The 23,559-nt window shown below is 47.0% G+C and overlaps 1 protein-coding gene across 3 annotated transcripts in view; it reads left to right on the top strand.

Annotated features, from left to right (window-relative positions):
• Positions 1 to 23,559, top strand: part of LOC142101351 (uncharacterized) — a 189,884-nt gene that overhangs the window by 109,053 nt on the left and 57,272 nt on the right. For all 3 annotated transcript variants that reach the window (XR_012678984.1, XM_075185776.1, XM_075185777.1), the window contains 6 exons: positions 12,988 to 13,551; positions 16,447 to 16,491; positions 16,728 to 16,847; positions 17,304 to 17,342; positions 19,933 to 19,986; positions 22,380 to 22,433. Coding sequence is in view for 2 of the 3 variants with exons in the window: in XM_075185776.1 (XP_075041877.1) it covers positions 12,988 to 13,551; positions 16,447 to 16,491; positions 16,728 to 16,847; positions 17,304 to 17,342; positions 19,933 to 19,986; positions 22,380 to 22,433 (876 nt within the window). In the remaining variant the exon portion in view is untranslated. The remainder of the gene's footprint in view (positions 1 to 12,987; positions 13,552 to 16,446; positions 16,492 to 16,727; positions 16,848 to 17,303; positions 17,343 to 19,932; positions 19,987 to 22,379; positions 22,434 to 23,559) is intronic.

The following is a 23,559-nucleotide window of genomic DNA, read 5'->3' on the forward strand; positions in this document are numbered from 1 at the left end:
TTTTTAAGCTCCTCACTCTGACTTACAAGGCCCTCGCCAACTCCACTGCTCCCTACATCTCTAACCTTATCTCTATTCACACTCCCTCCCGCCCACTGCGATCGTCCAATGATCGTCGCCTCTCTTCCCCTCTGATTACCTCCTCTCATGCACGTATCCAAGACTTCTCCCGCGCCGCTCCTCTCCATTGGAACAAGCTCCCCCGCTCCATCAGAACTTCCCCTAATCTGTCCTCTTTCAAACGAACATTAAAAACCCACCTTTTCCTTAAAGCCTTCCAGTCTCATGCCTAAACTCCCACCGGTCGGCTACCTCTCTTTCTCATCCCTTCTTCCCTTCTCCCCCTTCCTCAACTCCGTCTCCGTTTCTCCCGTCTCTCCGTCTCATCCATATGTCTGTCTGTCTTCCCCTCCCTTTAGATTGTTCGCTCCTTTGAGCAGGGCTCTCCTACCTCCTGTTTCCATCACTTTTAACTGCGCTCTCCAGCTACTCTGCTCACCTCCTCTCGGTTCCTCTGCCCTCTGTCTCCTCTCGCTTCTCTCCGCTCCCCTCAGTGACTCTCAACCTGTCATCCGTGCCCACCCTCTTGGGCCATAGTTACCTGCCTATACTCACTTTTCCCCTCCCTCCCTCTCTTTCATGCTGTGCCTGAGCCCCCAGAGTTATAGTGCTTACTGTTACTTGTACTGTGCTGTTTCACCTTGTACTGTGCCATTGTTTGTCCTTGTACGGCGCTACGGATACTTTGTGGCGCCCTATAAATAAAAATTAATAATAATAATAATAATAATAATATGGAAGCCATGACAGTAAAGGTTTATACGTTGTGTACTTATGTATGTCACATTGAACAGTGCGGTTCTGAGGATCATTATTTTATGATCCGTTACCATCGCTTTCTCCTCCTTGAAATCAGGGAAATAATCTGCATGCAGCTCTGTAGCTGCTCACATGGACCTCTCTGGCCACATCCATCAATGTCCTGGACGGAGGATGTCTGCTCGTGGTGATTGTGTCCATGTGGATCAGGTCACCTTAAGTTCTGTCATTGTGTGGGATAATAAATACATATATCCCCCTCACACCTCTCTGGCCACACTGCATAATCTCCACCACGCACATGTCTGCACACATTCACCCACACACAACACCACACGGTCTCCCCCACGCTCACCTCTGTACGGTCTCCCCCACCCTCACCTCTGTAGGGTCTCCTCCACGCTCACCTCTGTGCGGTCTCCCACGCTCACCTCTGTACGGTCTCCCCCACCCTCACCTCTGTACGGTCTCCTCCACGCTCACCTCTGTACGGTCTCCCCCACCCTCACCTCTGTACGTTCTCCTCCACGCTCACCTCTGTACGGTCTCCCCCACCCTTACCTCTGTACGGTCTCCCCCACGCTCACCTCTGTACGGTCTCCTCCACGCTTACCTCTGTACGGTCTCCCCCACCCTCACCTCTGTACGGTCTCCTCCACGCTCACCTCTGTACGGTCTCCCACGCTCACCTCTATACGGTCTCCTCCACGCTCACCTCTGTACGGTCTCCCCCACGCTCACCTCTGTACGGTCTCCCCCACCCTCACCTTTGTACAGTCTCCTCCACGCTCACCTCTGTACGGTCTCCCCCACGCTCACCTCTGTACGGTCTCCCCCACGCTCACCTCTGTACGGTCTCCTCCACGCTCACCTCGGTACGGTCTCCCCCACGCTCACCTCTGTACGGTCTCCTCCACTCTCACCTCTGTACGGTCTCCTCCACGCTCACCTCTGTACGGTCTCCTCCACGCTCACCTCTGTACGGTCTCCTCCACGCTCACCTCTGTACGGTCTCCCCCACGCTCACCTCTGTACGGTCTCCTCCACGCGCTTCTCTGTACGGTCTCCCCCACGCTCACCTCTGTACGGTCTCCTCCACGCTCACCTCTGTACGTTCTCCCCCACCCTCACCTCTGTACGGTCTCCTCCACGCTCACCTCTGTACGGTCTCCCCCACGCTCACCTCTGTACGGTCTCCTCCACGCTCACCTCTATACGGTCTTCCCCACGCTCACCTCTGTACGGTCTCCTCCACCCTCACCTCTGTACGGTCTCCCCCACGCTCACCTCTATACGGTCTCCTCCACCCTCGCCTCTGTACAGTCTCCTCCACGCTCACCTCTGTACGGTCTCCCCCACGCTCACCTCTGTACAGTCTCCTCCACGCTCACCTCTGTACGGTCTCCTCCACGCTCACCTCTGTACGGTCTCCCCCACGCTCACCTCTGTACAGTCTCCTCCACGCTCACCTCTGTACGGTCTCCTCCACGCTCACCTCTGTACGGTCTCCCCCACGCTCACCTCTATACGGTCTCCTCCACCCTCGCCTCTGTACGGTCTCCCCCACTCTCACCTCTATACGGTCTCCCCCACGCTCACCTCTGTACGGTCTCCCCCACGCTCACCTCTGTACAGTCTCCTCCACGCTCACCTCTGTACGGTCTCCTCCACGCTCACCTCTGTACGGTCTCCTCCACGCTCACCTCTGTACGGTCTCCCCCACGCTCACCTCTGTACGGTCTCCTCCACACTCACCTCTGTACGGTCTCCTCCACGCTCACCTCTGTACGGTCTCCTCCACGCTCACCTCTGTACGGTCTCCTCCACGCTCACCTCTGTACGGTCTCTCCCACGCTCACCTCTACTGTCTTCACCACACTCACCTCTGTGCGGTCTCCCCCCACGCTCACCTCTGTACGGTCTCCCCCACGCTCACCTCTGTACAGTCTCCCCCACGCTCACCTCTATACGGTCTCCCCCACGCTCACCTCTGTACGGTCTCCCCCACGCTCACCTCTGTACGGTCTCCCCCACGCTCACCTCTGTACGGTCTCCTCCACGCTCACCTCTGTACGGTCTCCCCCACGCTCACCTCTGAGCGGTCTCCCCCACCCTCACCTCTGTACGGTCTCCCCCACACTCACCTCTGTACGGTCTCCCCCACGCTCACCTCTGTACGGTCTCCCCTACTCTCACCTCTGTACGGTCTCCCCCACGCTCACCTCTGTACGGTCTCCCCCACGCTCACCTCTGTACGGTCTCCTCCATGCTCACCTCTGTACGGTCTCCTCCACGCTCACCTCTGTACGGTCTCCCCCACCCTCACCTCTGTACAGTCTCCCCCACACTCACCTCTGTACGGTCTCCTCCACGCTCACCTCTGTACGGTCTCCTCCACGCTCACCTCTTGTCACGACTTGCACTCTGCTGCTGCTGGCTGCAGTGACTCTATTGGATTTGTTATGCTTTCCACTTGTAGTACCACTGCCCACCAAAGGGGCCACTGTGCTACTTGATTATTCTACTTGATCACTGGGAGTGGTTTCAGCTGCATGAGGCCTATTTATACCTACCTGCTTCAAACAGTCTGGGCCAGATCATCAGGTCACTCCTGTGAGCATTTCCATGTGCTTTGTTCCAGTCTGCATTACCAAGTTGTTTGTTCCAGTCTGCATTACCAAGTTGTCATCTCCAGTCTGCATTACCAAGTTGTCATCTCCAGTCTGCATTACTAAGTTGTTTGTTCCAGTCTGCATTACCAAGTTGTCCTCTCCAATCTGCATTACCAAGTTGTCCTCTCCAGTTTGCATTACCAAGTTGTCAGTTCCAGTCTGCTTTACCAAATTGTCCTCTCCAATCTGCATTACCAAGTTGTCCTCTCCAGTTTGCATTACCAAGTTGTCAGTTCCAGTCTGCATTACCAAGTTGTCCTCTCCAGTCTGCATTACCAAGTTGTCCTCTCCAGTCTGCATTACCAAGTTGTCCTCTCCAGTCTGCATTACCAAGTTGTCCTCTCCAGTCTGCATTACCAAGATGTCCTCTCCAGTCTGCATTACCAAGTTGTGTTAAATTGTTGATCCCATTGAACTGTTGCTCTGTCTTCCCATTTCAGTATATCTGTGCCACAATCCGTGGTGGTTTGTTATGTGTTCTTAATAAACCACTTTAACCACTTACGCTCTCTCCGTGGTCATACCTGGGAAATCCTGACAGTATGATCTGGCCTTAAAACCAAGCCTGCTGCTGCACGGCTTTCATCTCTTTTGGAAAGGATTTCCAGGGAAGTGACCTATTCCGTATTCAACATTAAGACCATTGCTGCTATTTCCTCCGAAAATTCCCTGTTCCAGTTGCTCCAAGTGGACATTCTTCAACTTCGCACTCAAATAGCGCAAGTATCTTCCTTGCTGAACCAAGTGCTTAAGCAACTTCCAGTTTCCACCCCTAATACATCTTGCTGTAAGGAGTCTAACTATGCTGCTAACATTTCATTACCAAATTTATCTGCCTTTGACTCTCTGCAAGCAGCACCTTCCAATATTCCTGTAACAAATTCCAGGTTTTCAGGTGCTCCACGCCCTCACCTGACCGAAGAGGAGCGATGGCGCAGGAGGACCTACAAACTGTGTCTTTACTGTGCCAGTGATGTACATTTTTTACAGGATTGGCCGCTCCGTAGACTCCGACCATCTTCAACTTCTATCTCTAGCTCTGAGTTACAAGCTTCTGTCTCCATTCCAGACACGTTATCTGCTCCCATGAGAACCCGGGTTCCCCAGTTCAACCCAGAGGGGGCGCTGCCCTTAAAGTTTGCTCCAGAGGGGGCGCTGCCCTTAAAGTTTGCTCCAGAGGGGGCGCTGCCCTTAAAGTTTGCTCCAGAGGGGGCGCTGCCCTTAAAGACTCCTCCAGAGGGGGCGCTGCCCTTACAGTCCTCTCCAGAGGAGGCGCTGCCCTTACAGTCCGCTCCAGGGGGGGCGCTGCCCTTACAGTCCGCTCCAGAGGGGGCGCTGCCCTTACAGTCCGCTCCAGAGGGGGCGCTGCCCTTACAGTCTGATCCAGAGGGGGCGCTGCCCTTACAGTCTGCTCCAGAGGGGGCGCTGCCCTTACAGTCTGCTCCAGAGGGGGCGCTGCCCTTACAGTCTGCTCCAGAGGGGGCGCTGCCCTTACAGTCTTCTTGAGAGGGGGCGCTGCCCTTACAGTTTTCTCCAAGGGGGTGCTGCCCTTAAAGACTTCTCCAGAGGGGGCGCTGCCCTTAAAGACTTCTCCATAGGGAGCGCTGCCCTTACAGTCCTCTCCAGAGGGGGCACTGCCCTTACAGTCCGCTCCAGAGGGTCGCTGCCCTTACAGTCCGCTCCAGAGGGGGCTCTGCCCTTACAGTCCGCTCCAGAGGGGACTCTGCCCTTACAGTCCGCTCCAGAGGGGGTGCTGCCCTTACAGTCTGCTCCAGAGGGGGTGCTGCCCTTACAGTCTGCTCCAGAGGGGGTGCTGCCCTTACAGTCTGCTCCAGAGGGGGTGCTGCCCTTACAGTCCGCTCCAGAGGGGGCGCTGCCCTTACAGTCTGCTCCAGAGGGGGCCCTGTCCCTCCAGCCCACTCCAGAGTTGCCACTCTATACGGTTCAGCCCGAGTTGCCCCTCTATACGGTTCAGCCCGAGTTGCCACTCTATGTGGTTCAGCCCGAGTTGCCACTCTATGCGGTTCAGCCCGAGTTGCCACTCTATGCGGTTCAGCCCGAGTTGCCACTCTATGCGGTTCAGCCCGAGTTGCCACTGTATGCGGTTCAGCCCGAGTTGCCTGTCCATGCGGTTCAGCCCGAGTTGCCACTCTATGCGGTTCAGCCCAAGTTACCACTTGGTGCTGTCTGCTCTGAGGCTTCTCACAGCGATGTCTGCTCTGAGGCTTCTCACAGCGCTGTCTGCTCTGAGGCTTCTCACAGCGCTGTCTGCTCTGAGGCTTCTCACAGCGCTGTCCCCTCCGAGGCTTCTCTCAGTACTGTCCCTGTCAAGTCTGCCACCCAATCCGGGCGCCCTGCCAAGTCATCTGCCCAGTATGGATTGTTTTCTGCCAAGGGGGCCCTACCCAAGTGCCCAGGGATGTATGTTCAACCCAAGCTGGCCGAGTCTTATGCTAATTTGAATTCATCCTCTGTTCAAGTCTTCCAACCACCTACCTTCAATGGGAATATTCAGCAATTTCATGCTCTTATTAAATTTTGTATGTTCTATTTTCCCTCTGTATCCAACCTCCTTGATACTCAACGAAAGCAAGTGTTTTACATGTTGGCCAACTTTACAGGGGAAGCTCTGGAATGGGCAGAGCCCTTAATTGAAACCCAAGATCCCATTCTGTCTGATTTACAGCTTTTTACTGAGGCCGTGATCAAAGAATATACACCAGCACTTGCCAATCTCACTCCCAGTGCTTCATCTATGCCACATGTTCTATCTCCAGCTACTCCCACTTTGAGATTATCGTTTTCTTCACTCCATTTCCAGCAACCCTCTAAAAACCATAAAATGAGAGTGAAGAAGAAGAAAGATTCTCCTGGATCTCAACTCCCCTGTGGTGTGGTTTCTATACCCTTCCCGTCCTTGCATGAAGACTTCTCAAATACATGCCCAATTCTGGACTATGACTCTGACTTTTCTGACCATTTCTAGTATTTGGGCGTCTGGAATCGGCCCTTTAAGGAGGGGGTACTGTCACGACTTGCACTCTGCAGCTGCTGTCTGCAGTCACTCTATTGGATTTGTTATGCTTTCCACTAGTAGTACCACTGCCCACCAAAGGGGCCACTGTGCTACTTGATTATTCTCCTTGATCACTGGGAGTGGTTTCAGCTGCATGAGGCCTATTTATACCTACCTGCTTCAAACAGTCTGGGCCAGATCATCAGGTCACTCCTGTGAGCATTTCCATGTGCTTTGTTCCTGTGAGCATTTCCATGTGTTCAGCTCCAGTCTGCATTACCAAGTTGTCATCTCCAGTCTGCATTACTTAGTTGTCCTCTCCAGTCTGCATTACCAAGTTGACATCTCCAGTCTGCATTACTTAGTTGTCCTCTCCAGTCTGCATTACCAAGTTGACATCTCCAGTCTGCATTACCAAGTTGTCATCTCCAGTCTGCATTACCAAGTTGACATCTCCAGTCTGCATTACCAAGTTGTCCTCTCCAGTCTGCATTACCAAGTTGTCATCTCCAGTCTGCATTACCAAGTTGTCCTCTCCAGTCTGCATTACCAAGTTGTCCTCTCCAGTCTGCATTACCAAGTTGTCATCTCCAGTCTGCATTACCAAGTTGTCCTCTCCAGTCTGCATTACCAAGTTGTCCTCTCCAGTCTGCATTACCAAGTTGTCCTCTCCAGTCTGCATTACCAAGTTGACATCTCCAGTCTGCATTACCAAGTTGTCCTCTCCAGTCTGCATTACCAAGTTGTCCTCTCCAGTCTGCATTACCAAGTTGTCATCTCCAGTCTGCATTACCAAGTTGTCCTCTCCAGTCTGCATTACCAAGTTGTCCTCTCCAGTCTGCATTACCAAGTTGTCATCTCCAGTCTGCATTACCAAGTTGTCCTCTCCAGTCTGCATTACCAAGTTGTCCTCTCCAGTCTGCATTACCAAGTTGTCCTCTCCAGTCTGCATTACCAAGTTCTGTTAAATTGTTGATCCCATTGAACTGTTGCTCTGTCTTCCCATTTCAGTATATCTGTGCCACAATCCGTGGTGGTTTGTTATGTGTTCTTAATAAAGCCACTTTAACCACTTACGCTCTCTCCGTGGTCATACCTGGGAAATCCTGACACCTCTGTTCGGTCTTCGGGTACCTGTGAACCATACTGATGTTCCAGACACACATACAGGTTGAATTAGCACATGGATATCCTCCATGTGAGCAGTAACGCCACGTCAAAGCTTCAACCATTGTTACTGGCCATTCACACACCTTTCATGTCTCCATTTACTGAGAGCTATACACCTTCGTGCACCACCTGCGCATGGGCTCCCTCACACACAACCCCCGTGCACCACCTCCACAGGGTCCCCCCTCGCACCACCTCCACAGGGTCCCCCCTCGCACCACCTCCATAGGGTCCCCCCTCGCACCACCTCCACAGGGTCCCCCCTCGCACCACCTCCACAGGGTCCCCCCTCGCACCACCTCCACAGGGTCCCCCCACGCACCACCTCCACATGGTCCCCCCGCGCACCACCTCCACAGGGTCCCCCCACGCACCACCTCCACAGGGTCCCCCCACGCACCACCTCCACATGGTCCCCCCTCGCACCACCTCCACAGGGTCCCCCCACGCACCACCTCCACAGGGTCCCCCCTCGCACCACCTCCACAGGGTCCCCCCACGCACCACCTCCACAGGGTCCCCCCACGCACCACCTCCACAGGGTCCCCCCACGCACCACCTCCACAGGGTCCCCCCTCGCACCACCTCCACAGGGTCCCCCCTTGCACCACCTCCACAGGGTCCCCCCACGCACCACCTCCGCACTTTGTATTTTGTTCTTCATGAGGGCTCGGAACTTTCACGCTGGCATCCACTTTCCAGAACAATATCCACTGATCAGTAATGGATTACTGACTATACATGACATATCACATGCATACTATTTTTTATGTAAGTTATATTTTCACATTAATATTCTACAAATAGACATAAATAAAACCACGCTGGGCCTTTATATCAGGTGTGTATTTGCCTAGTTGTCGCACTATCCCTATTTTTCTCTTTATTTGTCTGTTGTAAATATTAAGAGATGGATTGATAATAACACTCTTTACATGCCTTTCCCTAGCTTCTATAAAGGTGTTACTCAGTTGCTGAGTTTAGTGTACCTACAGAGCCATTGTTTTTGGCACTGTTTCATTCTATATATATTTCTGTCCAAAATATTCTTGATAGTGTTATTCAACACATAAGAGAGTATGCAGGGGCGGGAGTTGTGTGATGTCATGGGGCTGTAGTATGACATCCTGGGGCCACGGTCGGGAGAGACAAAAAATGACAAAGCTGTCAAATACACAGTCACACACCTGTAAGCTCACTGCCTATACAGAATATTTACATAGGTGGAGGTGTAGAGGGGGGATTTTAAAGGGCATTCTTTTCTGTGCGGAACGGCGGTCAGCCTATTGCGTTCCCCAACGAGATATTATTTGTGCCCCAGCTTTGAGCCGGCAGAGATTGGTTCTAGTCATATACTTTTACCCAACGCATTTCGCTACTTCCAGTTTTATTTCAATGTTTACTTTACCCAATGAAAAACAAAGCTTCAAGCTCCCATAAGTGACACATGAAATAATGACAGTCCCGATGTCCCATCATTATTAATTTAACCTGGAGATTAGGCAAAATCAAGCGATATTGTAAGAGAAAACTGAAGAGTTTAATGAAAGGAGTGGTTCTAAATAATATACTATAATAAAAGTACGTGGGATTATTAACTTGACATTTCCGCATACCTAGGTGCCCCTTCAGTTTGCGGAGAGTTCCGCAGGGGTGCACCTTGATGTGAGCTGAGCAGCCAATTGGCTCAAAGGAATCCCCACCCCCAATAAAGAAAAATCGCCCACTTTGGGTGAAACTCCACCCACTTCAGTGCTAGAATGTAACCCCGCAGCGGGGCAGGGACTGATGTGAATGATTACATATTCTCTGTACAGCGCTGTATAATATAATTGGCGCTACGTAAATAAACAATAATAATAATAAAGTTAGCGCCACAGCCGAAGTACCAAGTCCGAGGATATTTGTCCACTTCCGGCATGACTGTTAGCGCGGCCGGGGGGCAGATAGCCGTGATCTGCGGTCATTGGCCAAACTCAGTTACCAGTACATCCTGTAATGATCCGATGATTCGGACAGATTTCTTAGTATTCAGAGCTGCTCTGATATCTGTAGACTTTAGGACCTTACAGTTACCCTTTCACAAAATACCAAAATATATTTTCTTAAGTTTAGTTTCATTCAGTAACTTTAGTTTTCTTCTAAAACAAATATATACTCTAGGGTTTTAGTAAGTGAAGCATTTTTTGTTTATGAAAATTTCTGGAATGCACAGGGTAGGGATTACAAACCGCAGAGCTGACACTCTAACCCAACAAATTTTTGAGAAGCCGATGATTGCTATAAATCTTGTCTAATAAGCACAGCCGGCGGCATCGTGTCCAGAATGGTGCGGATCGGGTCCATCTCATTATCTTTTCTGACAGGGAAGGAGGAGGGAGGGGGGGGTTGGGGGTTTTGCTATAAATTTGTGAAACTAGTTAGGGTTTCTTTTGAAGATTTGTTGTGATGAAAGATAACAAAATGTCAAAATAGGAAAATGAAAATAGCCTGAGGCTAGGAAAGTCTGTTCTGTTTAACTGGTGGTGCTTGTATGGGTTCCAGAGTCGCACCCCTGTGTGATTCCTGTCTTTTTGTCTGGCGTCATACAAAGAGCATCTGCAGGTAGACTGTCCTTGCTCCCAGTAGGGGGATAAAGCACTTCAGATGCTTCTTTATAGGGGATCTGGAAGGGGCAGGAACGCAATAAACAGTAGTTTGTTTAGTGAGCCCGGTCACACCTGCTTTTTGGGCTGTATTCAGTTTTCTAGGAAGCAAAACCAACAAGGACTCTTAGATCCTCAATGTTCCTCGGATGCTGCCCGGTCTTCTCAGGGCGATGGTTGGTGCTCCTATCCATGGTTTCATTAACCTTCTCCTAATCTTAAATTGCTTGGACCTGTTTTCTACAAACCAGGTAAGGGGCTGTTTCAAAACTTGCCATCATTAGGTAGAATCTGTTATTGTCGTCTAAAATGGTTCTGACAAGTTTTAAAAACTTTAAATGCAAAATGATGAAGGGTTAGACAACTTTTACAGCCGCTGTGGAACTACAAGATCCAGCAGTTCTTAGCCTGGAAGGGGATATTGGGGTGTAGTTTCACAGTTTGTCCACCTGCAATCTGGATATTTTGGGGATCTTTGGATTGATGCTCAGAGAATTCTCCTTGTTGTACTGGCTGTAACTAGCTGTCTACATGCGGAATAATTGTGCTTTCGGTGTTGGGTTACGTTTCATATATATAATAACCGTTAAGTAAATAATAGGACTCTGTACAGAGGGAAACCTTATAGTTTAATGTTCGACTGTGGAAGGAATTCTGGAGTAAAGATAAACAAAGTGTAATCTTAGGATATTGTGGTCACTAATATGACATTTTTAGATTTTTGACTCTTATTTCTGTAGCCCGCCCTCATACTGGGTGTAATTTATAGAAGGTCGGTGTATTTGCATATTATTGAGCGAGCTGATGGGGTTTGCTATAATTTTAAAACAAAGACTTTATACTAATAATAAAAGTGTAATAGTATCATCCATGTTATGTCTGTGCAGATACATAAATGAGTTGTGTGCAATAAAATGGCAATGTAATCAGTTGCATACAGCACGGTGGCTAAATGGTTAGCACTTCTGCCTCACAGCACTGGGGTCATGAGTTCAATTCCCGACTATGACCTTATCTGTGTGGAGTTTGTATGTTCTCCCCGTGTTTGCATGGGTTTCCTCCGGGTGCTCCGGTTTTCTCCCACACTCCAAAAACATACTGGTAGGTTAATGGGCTGCTATCAAAAATGACCGTAGTCTCTCTCTCTCTCTCTCTCTCTCTGTGTTAGGGAATTTAAACTGTAAGCTCCAATGGAGCAGGGACTGATGTGAGTGAGTTCTCTGTACAGCGCTGCGGAATTAGTGGCGCTATATAAATAAATGGTGATGATATAACCACATTCGAGGGTCCATAACAAATGGACGAGAGCATTGACATTGTAAATTCTATATTATGAAAAACAAGTTCCTCTGTTTGTACTCTGTCAGGGCATGCTGTGACTTGTAGTTCCACAGCAGCAGCTATAAGGTCACATCTTGCCTAGCCCTCTCGTACACATATACACAGACATCAGCTGAGTACCCAGCTCTGTACAAGCTGTGTTGGTTGTGATTAGTTCACAGAGGAGCCTCCTTTGATGAATCCCAGGACAGCAGCTGCTTCCTCCTATGGCAGTGATGATTTACAGGGCAGGGGGGCGAGACGCTTGGTCTCTGGTGCTCTGGGATGAGAGTGAGGCCTGTATACTGTGTGTATATGTATATATATATATATATATATATATATATATCCTCCCATATCAGCCTATGATAAGTGTGACGAGAGGGAGCTTAGAGTAGTGTATATTGGGGAAACTCTGCTGTCGGAAACATGTGACTAGAGATACTACAACTGCCATCATTTTGTGTCCGCTCAGCTTAGAATGTCTTTTATTATATTTTAAACAATATTTTTATTAAATACTTCATTATAAAGCCAAGATAATATACTAAGCACCGTGTCTGAACGTGGAAACGTCTCCACACAATGCTTATTTTTGTGCATGGATCTGTAGGGGGGTAGAAGGAGGGAGTTGGATGCATTGTGCTCCTTGTATTGTACCTATATGCAAGAATATATATATTCATATATATTTCAACAACCACTGTGCTAAAGTTTTCATACCTCCCAACATTTCATTCTGGTCATGGGGGAAGGGGCCATGATCAGTTAGCGATGACCATGGACACATCACGATGGGGTACAGTCATGTACCTTTGGGGCACACCTAGAGCTTTTGAGGTGCTGGACTGCCCCAAATCCCCCATCCCTCTCTTAAAAACACCATTGCATGAACACGTGCACCAGTAGCAGGTACGTGTGGAACCACTGAACTCCCAACATTCCGTGGAATCTGGACAAGAGCTGTCGGGATGGTGCCTACATCGGGACAGTTAGTAGTTACGACATTTCCCAGGCCCAGAACTGAGCGCCACGTACGTCGTAACTAAAACATTTACAGATATATCAATGACATTTCAAGCTGTGTTAGAGATTATGATATGGCACCCTCTATGGTGCCAGGTTGTAATGATATCCGTATTTCTGAATTTACGCATAGAACTTTACTTGCGTAGAGATAGTTGAAGAGTTGAGCTACTACTGCATCCATGTTTTGGATTTTTTTCATAAATTACACAAACTTTATTATATTAATTGCACTATTGCATGTACAGTTTCATACTGAATTATGCGTTGTTTTATAATTCCATGCAGTTTGCTGTATCTTGTGGTATCTTTTGTATAGGGTCTTCAGTCAAACACATCGCAGGAGTCGGAAGGACATGGACTGGTTGCTGAGCAGACGGTGGACTCCACTACTCACAAATACTTGAATGAGCTGGACTTGTCAGCTCTAAAAGAAGAAGGTTTCATACCTGCTTCAGGACAGAACTTACTTGACCCAGAATCCATCGATAAGACAACAAAGAAAGATGAAATGTACAATAAACTGGAGGAGAACATCACAGCAGACAAAAAGGAGAAAAGTTCTATTTTGACAAAACACCTTCTTACTGACAAACTCGCCAATGAAGTTCTAGATGTCACCAAAAATCACACTTACACCAAATTAATCCCACTGCCAACACCAATGAGAAATGTGTCCATCAGCCAACAGCCACATCCTACAACACCTCCTCCTGTGCAGAGAAATGAGACGATGACAACGATGCAACCTATCTCCTCCAAAGACGGCTATCCAGTTGGCGGTTCGGGGGATGCTGGAGGTCTTCAGGTTCATATTCATCCTACAAGCGGAAAGCTAAAGAAGACGGTAGTTCGTGGTTATCCAGGACCTCGCGGTGCTCCTGTGAGTAATGTAGCATTTCCTGCAGAATAACCCTAGGGATAGATTTTCTTTATACAGGTCCCATGTACTTATGTAGGCATATGTCTAGGACAGCGCGTTTCAGGGGCACCAGACAGATATGATTATGTTCAATTTCTTAAATCAGTCACTGTCTAGAGATTATTATTATTATTAATTTTTATTTATAGGGCGCCACAAAGTATCCGTAGCGCCGTACAAGGACAAACAATGGCACAGTACAAGGTGAAACAGCACAGTACAAGTAACAGTAAGCACTATAACTCTGGGGGCTCAGGCACAGCATGAAAGAGAGGGAGGGAGGGGAAAAGTGAGTACAGGCAGGTAACTATGGCCCAAGAGGGTGGGCACGGATGACAGGTTGAGAGTCACTGAGGGGAGCGGAGAGAAGCGAGAGGAGACAGAGGGCAGAGGGACTGAGAGGAGGTGAGCTGAGTAGCTGGAGAGCGCAGTTAAAAGTGATGGAAACAGGAGGTAGGAGAGCCCTGCTCAAAGGAGCGAACAATCTAAAGGGAGGGGAAGACAGACAGACACATGGATGAGACAGAGAGATGGGAGAAACGGAGACGGAGTCGAGGAAGGGGGAGAAGGGAAGAAGGGATGAGAAAGAGAGGTAGCCGACCGGTGGGAGTTTAGGCATGAGACTGGAAGGCTTTAAGGAAAAGGTGGGTTTTTAATGTTCGTTTGAAAGAGGACAGATTGGGGGAAGTTCTGATGGAGCGGGGGAGCTTGTTCCAATGGAGGGGAGCGGCGCGGGAGAAGGAGGTAATCAGAGGGGAAGAGAGGCGACGATCGTTGGACGATCGCAGAGGGCGGGATGGAGTATGAATAGAGATGGTGAAAGAAGCACATAGCGGGCAGAAAGGAATTTTGTTATATGTGGGATAGTGCACATCCTAAGGATGTTAGAAGTCATCAAAGAGCTCCATGAACCATATGCAAGTCCAAAAATCTGAGGCGATTTGTAATATCTGTAATAATTTACCGCAGGGGATGGGTAAGTCCTTATAATACACATATATTCCTAATAAAGTGAAGATCTAAAAACTCGCTGATTATAAGCAATTGCATAAGGACCCACCATTCAGGAGTCTTACATATAATTAGCATAACTGGTGCATTATATTATCATCTTAATGATCAGCCTGGAACATGCCCATATTAAAAATAAAAAAGCTTCCGTTAGAAGCAAAGGATATTGATGAAGTATGGGCACACATCTTGACTCAAAGGGCACCTAGCAATGCCCGCTATATTGGGTGTACCCTTGTTGCCAGCTCCTTAGACAGGGCATCGTCCTGAAGAACTAGTAAACCACACAGACCTGTTTAAAGATCTGACGACCAACCCCCTTGGCAACCAATTGGCTTCTCTGCTTGCTGAAAGGTCTCTGAAGGGAGACAATACCCCAGGACCCTGAGCAATAGCCGCGGACCTATAAGGAGGAAGACGGGGTCTGATTCTTTAAGGCACGCAAAGCAAAAAAAGTGTGTAAATTTGCTCCTGGACAAACCATGTTAAATTAAATACAAGGGGTGCAACTCAGTTTATTATTTTGCATGTAAGCAAAGTACTGGATGTTGTTTCATGTAGCACAAAATACTTAATAGCTTTATTTTTACACTGAAATTTTAAGTAGATCTAGGACATGCCTTCCTCCAGCTATAAATCTGTCCCCACATTTCAAATGTACCCCCCCCCCAATGTTACATGGTTTTGCCAAGATGCAAACTTACTCTTTTTTTACTTTTGCTTTCCTTGTCTTACTGAATCTGTCTCAGGATGTGTATTTGTTTGCGTGCTGGGAATAGGGAAATTAGATTTAAGGATTTACTAGGACAGTGACGGGTGCAAGTGAACACATGTCTGATTGTACAGCGCTGCGGTATGTGTTAGTACTGTATACGTAATGGATAATAAAACTGTTGCTCCCTGTCCTTTGAATGAACAATGTGCAAAGCTGCTGCAGTATGTGATGAGACAGTGTATAGACTGACCCCTAGAGGTAAGAAAGGAGAATGCAGCAAGTCATATTTGTTCTCTCTCACCCCTAACTGTCCCGATAATAGAAATGGATGTAAATGCTTCACCCTTCAATAATTAGTACATCTCCCTTTCCAGTTGAGAAAGCATTATTAAGTAATTATTTAATTAATTAATGTAGCTTGACAATTGAGTCCGCTTTGCATTGGTGCCAACAGTTATTTCCTACTAGAGAGGTTCCAAGGGCCTCAAAATGACAAACATTAAAGTGGATTTAGGGTGTGTTGGGCCTATTATGTGAGAGAGACCTGGAGCTGCTCCCCCCCCCCCCCACACATGCACGCGCACGCACACATACACGCACACATACACAGACACGCACACATACACAGACACGCACACAGACACGCACACATACACAGACACGCACACACACACACAGACACGCACACATACACAGACACGCACACACACACACAGACACGCACACATACACAGACACGCACACATACACAGACACGCACACACACACACAGACACGCACACACACACGCACACATACACAGACACGCACACATACACAGACACGCACACATACACATACACACACACACACACATACGCACACATACACACGCACACACACACACAAGAATAAGGCGCTAAGTAAATAATGTATCGATCTCTGGGGCAAACATCTAACATTATATATATATATATATTATTTGTAATAGTCTGTTAAATCCAAAAAACTCACAGAGACCGGTATTAATTATTATTTATACACTAATATTATAATCCAGTTACATATATTAGATGTTATATATGCTCTTGTAGCATCACGACCTCTTATCTATATTATTATTGTTGTTATTTACATCCCGTGTGTTTCAGGGCTGCCGCGGTCGGCCGGGATTTGCTGGTCCTAAAGGAGATAAGGTAGGCAGGGTGTGCTGGGACTTGTAGTGAAAAGCGGGTTGCTTGCCTCTGATATAGATGTTTTGGGGGGGGGGGCTATTAACCATGTATTTAATGATGGACACTCCAGGTTATAGTGTCCCATAAGTCCTGTTTAATTAGCATCTATGAAGTGTAAGCCTTGCAGGACATGTTGGCGCTATATATATATAATCTTGGTTTCTATGAACTATTATTGAAAGTGGTTTCTCTTTTAGGGGGATCCAGGCGTAATGGGACGTGTGGGAATGACAGGGAATCCGGGGCCCCGTGGCCCCCCGGGACTGCCCACCATAATAGTCTGGAGGAACTCTCAGGAGGATTGGGCCGCCTTCTATGTAGGTCAATATACAAAGAGACATATATCTATTTCCCCAACCTCTAAGGTAGAATGTTCCGTGGATTAAACCATTAACAATCTTCATGTTTCCAGCTCAGATCAACTAACCGATGATTCATAAACATTGTCCATATCTACGGATTGATGGATGGACCGATTGCTGGATTGGGGGATTTAGGATTTCAATGTACTATTATAGTTGTTGAACTGTTGATTAACTAGAGTGTGCACATTATAACTGCTGGATGATAATTTATATGTATGGGATAATGTATATATTATAAGTAACTTCTCCTGCCCTTATAATCTACAGCAGGGGGTGTCCTATAATGATTATATGAGTGATGACATCACTTCTCACTGTTTTTATATAAACTATTTACTGGGGGTTATAGAATCAATTTAGTCTGTATTTACTGGTCTATCTTACCGCTGTCTCTCTCTTCTCTTCCAGCAAACGTCAGTTTATCAGCTGCTGCATGCAGGCTGGCCTGTGAGTGACCTGCCCTCTGGGTATAAAGGACCCTCTTCTGTCCTCTAGTCTTGTTTTTGAGGAAATAAAACGTTATACAATATATCCACCATACTGTCTACTTGCTCAGTCATCTCCTGACAACTGATCCATGGTGAGTTGTCAGTAAGCCCCTCCCCCTTTCTGTTCAGTGTTGTGATTGGTTGTCCCAGAAATACGGCCAGCTGAACAACCAATCACAATGCAGGAAGGGAGGGACATGTGCTGACAACTACATTATGGAGGAGGTTATAGACACCCCCATTAATTAGTAGTTCAGAAGTACTTGTCACCATTAATGCATCATGATATAAAGTCCCTATCTGTACATTCAGAGCAGTGATTTGCTATACAGTGATCATACCGTCACTTCTCCAACTGCCGTCATTGTAAATGTATATATACACCGATCAGCCACAATATTATAACCACTGACAAGTGAATAACACTGATTATCTGGGTATGATGGCTCCTGTCAGGGGTGGGATATATTAGGCAGCAAGTGAGCAGTCAGTTCTTGGAGTTGATGTGTTGGAAGCACGAAGAATGAGGAACTTAAGGATCTGAGCGACTGACAAGGGCCAAATTGTGATGGCTAGACAGCTGGGTCAGAGCATCTCCCAAACCGCAGGTCTTGTGGGGTGTTCCCGGTATACAGAGGTTAGTACCTACCAAAGTGGTCCAAGGAAGGACAACCGGTGAACGGGAGACAGACTCATGGGCGCCCAAGGCTCATTGGATTGAAGACTATCCCTTTCTGTTCTAATGCCATAGAGCTGCTGGGGAAAAAGTCACTGCTGGTTATGACAGACAGGTGTCAGAACACACAGAGCATCGCAGATTACTGTATATGGAGCTGTGTAGCCGCAGATCTGTCAGAGTGCCCATACTGACCTCTGACCACCGCCGGAAGTGCCCGTCGGTTGGTATGTGAGCGCCAGAACTGGCCCACGGAGCAATGGAAGTATGTGACCTGGTCTGATGAATCACATTTTCTTTTACATGGATGGCTGGGTGCATGTTTACCTGGGGAAGAGATGGCACCAGGATGCATTATAGGAAGAAGACAAGCTGGCGGAGGCAGTGTGACGCTCTGGGCAATGTTCTGCTGGAAGCCTTGGGTCCTGGCATTCATGTGGATGTTACTATGACACGTACCCCCTACCTAAACATTGCTGCAGACTAAGTACACCCCCTCATGGCAGCGGTATTCCCTGATGGCAGAGGCCTCTTTCAGCAGGATAATGCCCCTGTCACACTGCAAACATTGTTCAGGAATAGTCTGAGGAACATGACAGAGATCAAGGTGTTGACTTGGCCTCCAAATTCCCCAGATCTCATTCTGATTGAGCATCTGTGGGATGTGCTGGGAAAACAAGTCCGAGTCCTGGAGGCCCCACCTCACACCTTACAGGATCTGCTGCTAACGTCTGGGTGCCAGATACCACAGGACACCTTCAGAGGTCTTGTGGAGTCCATGGGCCAGATTTACTAAGCTGCGGGTTTGAAAAAGTGGGGGTGTTGCCTATAGCAACCAATCAGATTCTAGCTTTCATTTATTAAGTACCTTCTACAAAATGATAGCTAGAATCTGATTGGTTGCTATTGGCAACATCCCCACTTTTTCAAACCCGCAGCTTAGTAAATCTAGCCACATGTCTTGAGGGGTTAGAGCTGTTTTGGTGACACTAGGGGGATCTACACAATATTATGCAGCTGTTTTAATGTTGTGACTGACCAGTGTGTATGTTTGTATGTGTATGTATGAATAGACGTATATGTGTGTGTATATATATATATATATATATATATATATACATAGTGGTGGAAGTGGGCTGGTATGTGTGTATATATATATATATATATATATATATATATATATATATATATATATCATACCTGATTCAGAGTATATAACATTTGGCCCACAAGTTGTTACAGTTTCTTGCTGAGCATGCTGGGACTTGTAGTGTAACTGGGAGATGGTAGACTGCATAGACCAGTTTCTAGGGTGTGATAGATGCTGTGTAGAGTGCAGTGTACACTGGATGTGACAGGAATCTCACACTCTCTCCTCTCTCACCCAGGTACCACACACAATCGGGCTGCGTACTGCGTTTCATACGTTCACCTATATGAATAATGGTCACACTCATACAATGTAATGTATGTAGCTTTGCATTGCAGCATTATGTTAGACCAACACCAACATTATTAAAAGTCTTTATTAGACACAACAAGGAGCATTTATGATACTGATTCAGGACTGTGATTTGTACACGGTTTCTCAGACAAATGGAAGCTAATATTGCTACTGGAAGGCAGCAGCCAATCATAAAGCAGCCATTGGTGACCGGCATCTCTGTTCTGCATCATATATTACTATTATTGTGATGTGTGGGGGGTGTAGCGGTACTTTGGGTCATTTCCTAGTGCACAGTTCTCCCCTCCCTCAGCCCAAAGGGTTCCAGCCCCCGATGTATATTTTTATTTACTATCTATCCATAGCACACACTGGATGTCATCCATATAACTAACTTCACTGATGTTGACCTTTTTGTCTGTTTTTTAGAGGAGCCGCGGGCCTGTAGGTTTCCCGGGTATACATGGAAGGCCAGGCAACCCGGTGAGCACGTTATTGAGCTTTCCCTACATTATAGGGTCTGTAATTGGTTAAATATATACAAATGTTGTATGTGAGTAAAATAAGGAAACCACTTTTGCAGAGATATTGTTCTGAAGTTGTAACATTTGTAAAATCATTACTAATAAGCTCCTTTGGATTTCAGTATCATCTCTATGCGGATGATACACAAATCTATCTATCCTCTCCTGATCTCTCCTCATCTGTGTTGTCTCCCATTACTGACTGTCTTTCTGCCATTTCATCTTGGATGTCTTCTCGCCAACTCAAACTCAATTTTGAAAAACTGAATTAATAATATTCCCACCCAAAAACAGAAGCTTCCTGCCTGACATTTCTATTTCTGTTGATAACATGACCATAAATCCCACCCCGCAAGCTCGTTGCCTAGGTGTAATCCTTGATTCACAACTGTCGTTTATTCCCCACATCAACTCTATATCTAAATCGTTACATACACCTAAAGAACATTTCCAGAATACGCACATATCTGACACAAGACACCGCAAAAACCTTAATTCATGCACTCATCATCTCCCGCATCGACTATAGCAATTCCCTCCTTACTGGTCTTCCCAAAGTCAGACTTGAACCCCTACAATCTATTTTGCACGCAGCGGCTAGACTGATTTTCCTTACAAACCGTTATTCCTCTGCTGAGCCACTCTGTCAGTCTCTACATTGGTTGCCTGTATATCAACGAATCCAATATAAAATTCTTCTACTAACATACAAGGCCGTCAACAAAATTGCACTGACATACATTTCCTCACTTGTCTCGAAATATCTCCCTACTCGACACCTCCGTTCTGCACAAGATCTACGTCTCTCCTCCACTCTCATCACATCCTCTCATTCTCGGTTACAGGACTTTTTTCGGGCTGTCCCCACTTTGTGGAATTCCCTCCCACGCACAGTAAGACTTTCCTCTAGTCTTCAAACCTTCAAGCGTACTCTGAAAACCCACCTCTTCAGACAAGCTTATAATATTCCTCAACCACCATCTTAATCTTCTTAGGTTATCCTATTACCACCCTCTACACAGCTAACACAAGACAACAACCCTCTGACCAACATTGCCACACACGCACCCCACTCAGTACTTTTACCTTTGCGTTCTAGCTGGTCCATTGTGCAATATGATGTAGCACATGCCCTTGTGTTTCTAACTCCCATTGTCCCATAGTTTGTAAGCTTGCGAGCAGGGACCTCTTATCTTTACATATGTATGTATTACCCAGTATTGTTTTATTAATGTTTGTTCCCAATTGTAAAGCGCTACGGAATCTGCTGGCGCTATATAAGTAAATGTTGATGATGATGATGATTTCTGATAAATAGTGCAGTACCATCTTCTGTCCTGCAGGTGTCATTGTTGCCACTTCTGTTTGTGTCGGCCAAATGCTTCTTGCAGGCAGCAGATTACAAGCAGTAACTGCTCAATCATCATGGCAGAAGCATCACCCTCACTACAGGCACTGTGCTGGTGGTCTGTGGACAGATTCCTGCTAAGTGCACGGGATTATGGGGCAGGATGGTTCACACTGACCTGGGGAGAAGTTGGGTGGAGTGAGGTCGTCTCTTGATAAATATTGAGCTTTGTAAAATAAGATTATTGACAAGTGGGAAGGACACATGTCTAGGGGCGCCCCTTGCTGTGCGGAGGGGGTGTTAGCTATTTCCTCTCCGCAAAAGGACTCCACACAGCTGGAACAGAGTCCTAAATTTTATAATGTAACGCGTGTCGCATCGTCCGGTTGCTCTTCCGGAGAAGAAGCGCATTTTACCCAGTGGTAATCCGGTTACACGCGCAATGCAATATGTAATAAAGCAATTCCATTGCTGCCTCATTTTAATGGTTCATTTAAGCCCAAAAATTCTGAAAAATATATCGGTATTGTCCTAGAAAAACTGAAAAGGACTTTTGTCCTGATTCTGGAACAGTTGGGAGCTGCCGCTCCAGTGTTGTGTATCAGTGGCAGGAGAGGGCGCCATTGAACGGGTGTTTTCAGGGGTGGGGGCTGGACACGTTCCCCAGATGGAAGTGGCACGCCCCAACATGACATGGCCACACACCCCTCGTAGTGTGAGCATACCCCATCTCACATGCTCTGGCATTGGTAGGTATGCCACAGATCCCGGCCTATAGTAAAATATATGTAAATATACAGATCTAAGAATCACACTCTGTACAAACCCGCTTGATATAAGCAGATCTATAGAGTATTTCAGTGTATTAATTGCAATTACTACGTATATTGTGTAAGACCTACAATACCAATCAGATAAATTCTGATAAGAATGTATACAGAGCTCTCTTACCCGACATCACAGGGATCCTACAACCATCTCACACTCCTCTCTTGTTGTTACAGGGGATGACTGGACATCCGGGGGGTCTAGGAGTGAAAGGCCAGCGAGGTCCGATGGTACGGAGATTCTTATGTCACTGTTCTTCAATTGTTAAAGGATTAGCCATCATCAGAGTGCTACATTGTTCCTGGAAATCAGGTGGTGCGTTGTAGCCACTTAGGAGAGACATCAGGAGGAATGATACACTGGGCAGGGAATGATACATTGTATACTATACATCACAGCCAGCCAGTGAGAGAGCGGATCTAGAGGAACCTGCTGGCAACAATATACATTTGTGGTGGGATCATATTCTGTAAGATCTTTTATTACCTGGGTTGCAAATGACATATTTTATACCATGTGATCTAATCATGCTGAGCGCAGCGTACATTGGGGTGAGAGACGCTTAGAGCGTAGGATATGCTTAAGGGTATCATTAGGAAGAGACGACGGTCTGTCACCCATACAGTCGTCTGTTCAATAAATGAAGTAAGAGTATGATCACGTGACAACCGCACAGAGACAGCTGCATGTGATTGGCTGATTGCGGATTCACCTCTGAAGCTGATTGGTGCTTTCTGTGGGGATTGTGTCTATATTATAGGATTTTGAGGGGGATTCATTTTTTTGTTACTTTCATTCGTACCCGATAAGAAAGGTTATTGTTTTTATTTAACTCAGATCTAATTAAGTGCATGATCATCAGCCCTAAAATCTCAGATAACGATGGGCCTGATTCATTAAGGATCTTAACTTAAGAAACTTCTTATTTCAGTCTCCTGGACAAAACCATGTTATAATACAAGGGGTGCAAATTATTTTTCTGTTTTGCCCATAGGTTAAATACTGACTGTCTTGTCATGTAAAACACAAATACTTAATATCTTATTTGTACACTGACATTTAAAGTTGATATCTGTGTGCTACATGAAAAACAGTCAGTATTTAACTTATGGGCGAAACAGAAAACTAATTTGCACCCCTTGTATTATAACAAGAAGCCTACCAGACGGCTTCTCCCGATCGTACTCTCGGCTTTGTTATAGGGCAGAACGGGGGCATCCGACCTCCGTGTCACGCAGCATAGCGGAGGATGCGGGAGAGCAGTGGGCTCTCCCTCCTTCCTCTGCGTGGCCCCTTTGAAGATAGAAGGGTCACACATGCCGCCCTGGAGGTACGCATGGGTGCCCATCACTGCTG

This window comes from Mixophyes fleayi, chromosome 9 (assembly GCF_038048845.1).
Source record: "Mixophyes fleayi isolate aMixFle1 chromosome 9, aMixFle1.hap1, whole genome shotgun sequence".
In the NCBI taxonomy this organism is placed as follows: Eukaryota; Metazoa; Chordata; class Amphibia; order Anura; family Limnodynastidae; genus Mixophyes; species Mixophyes fleayi.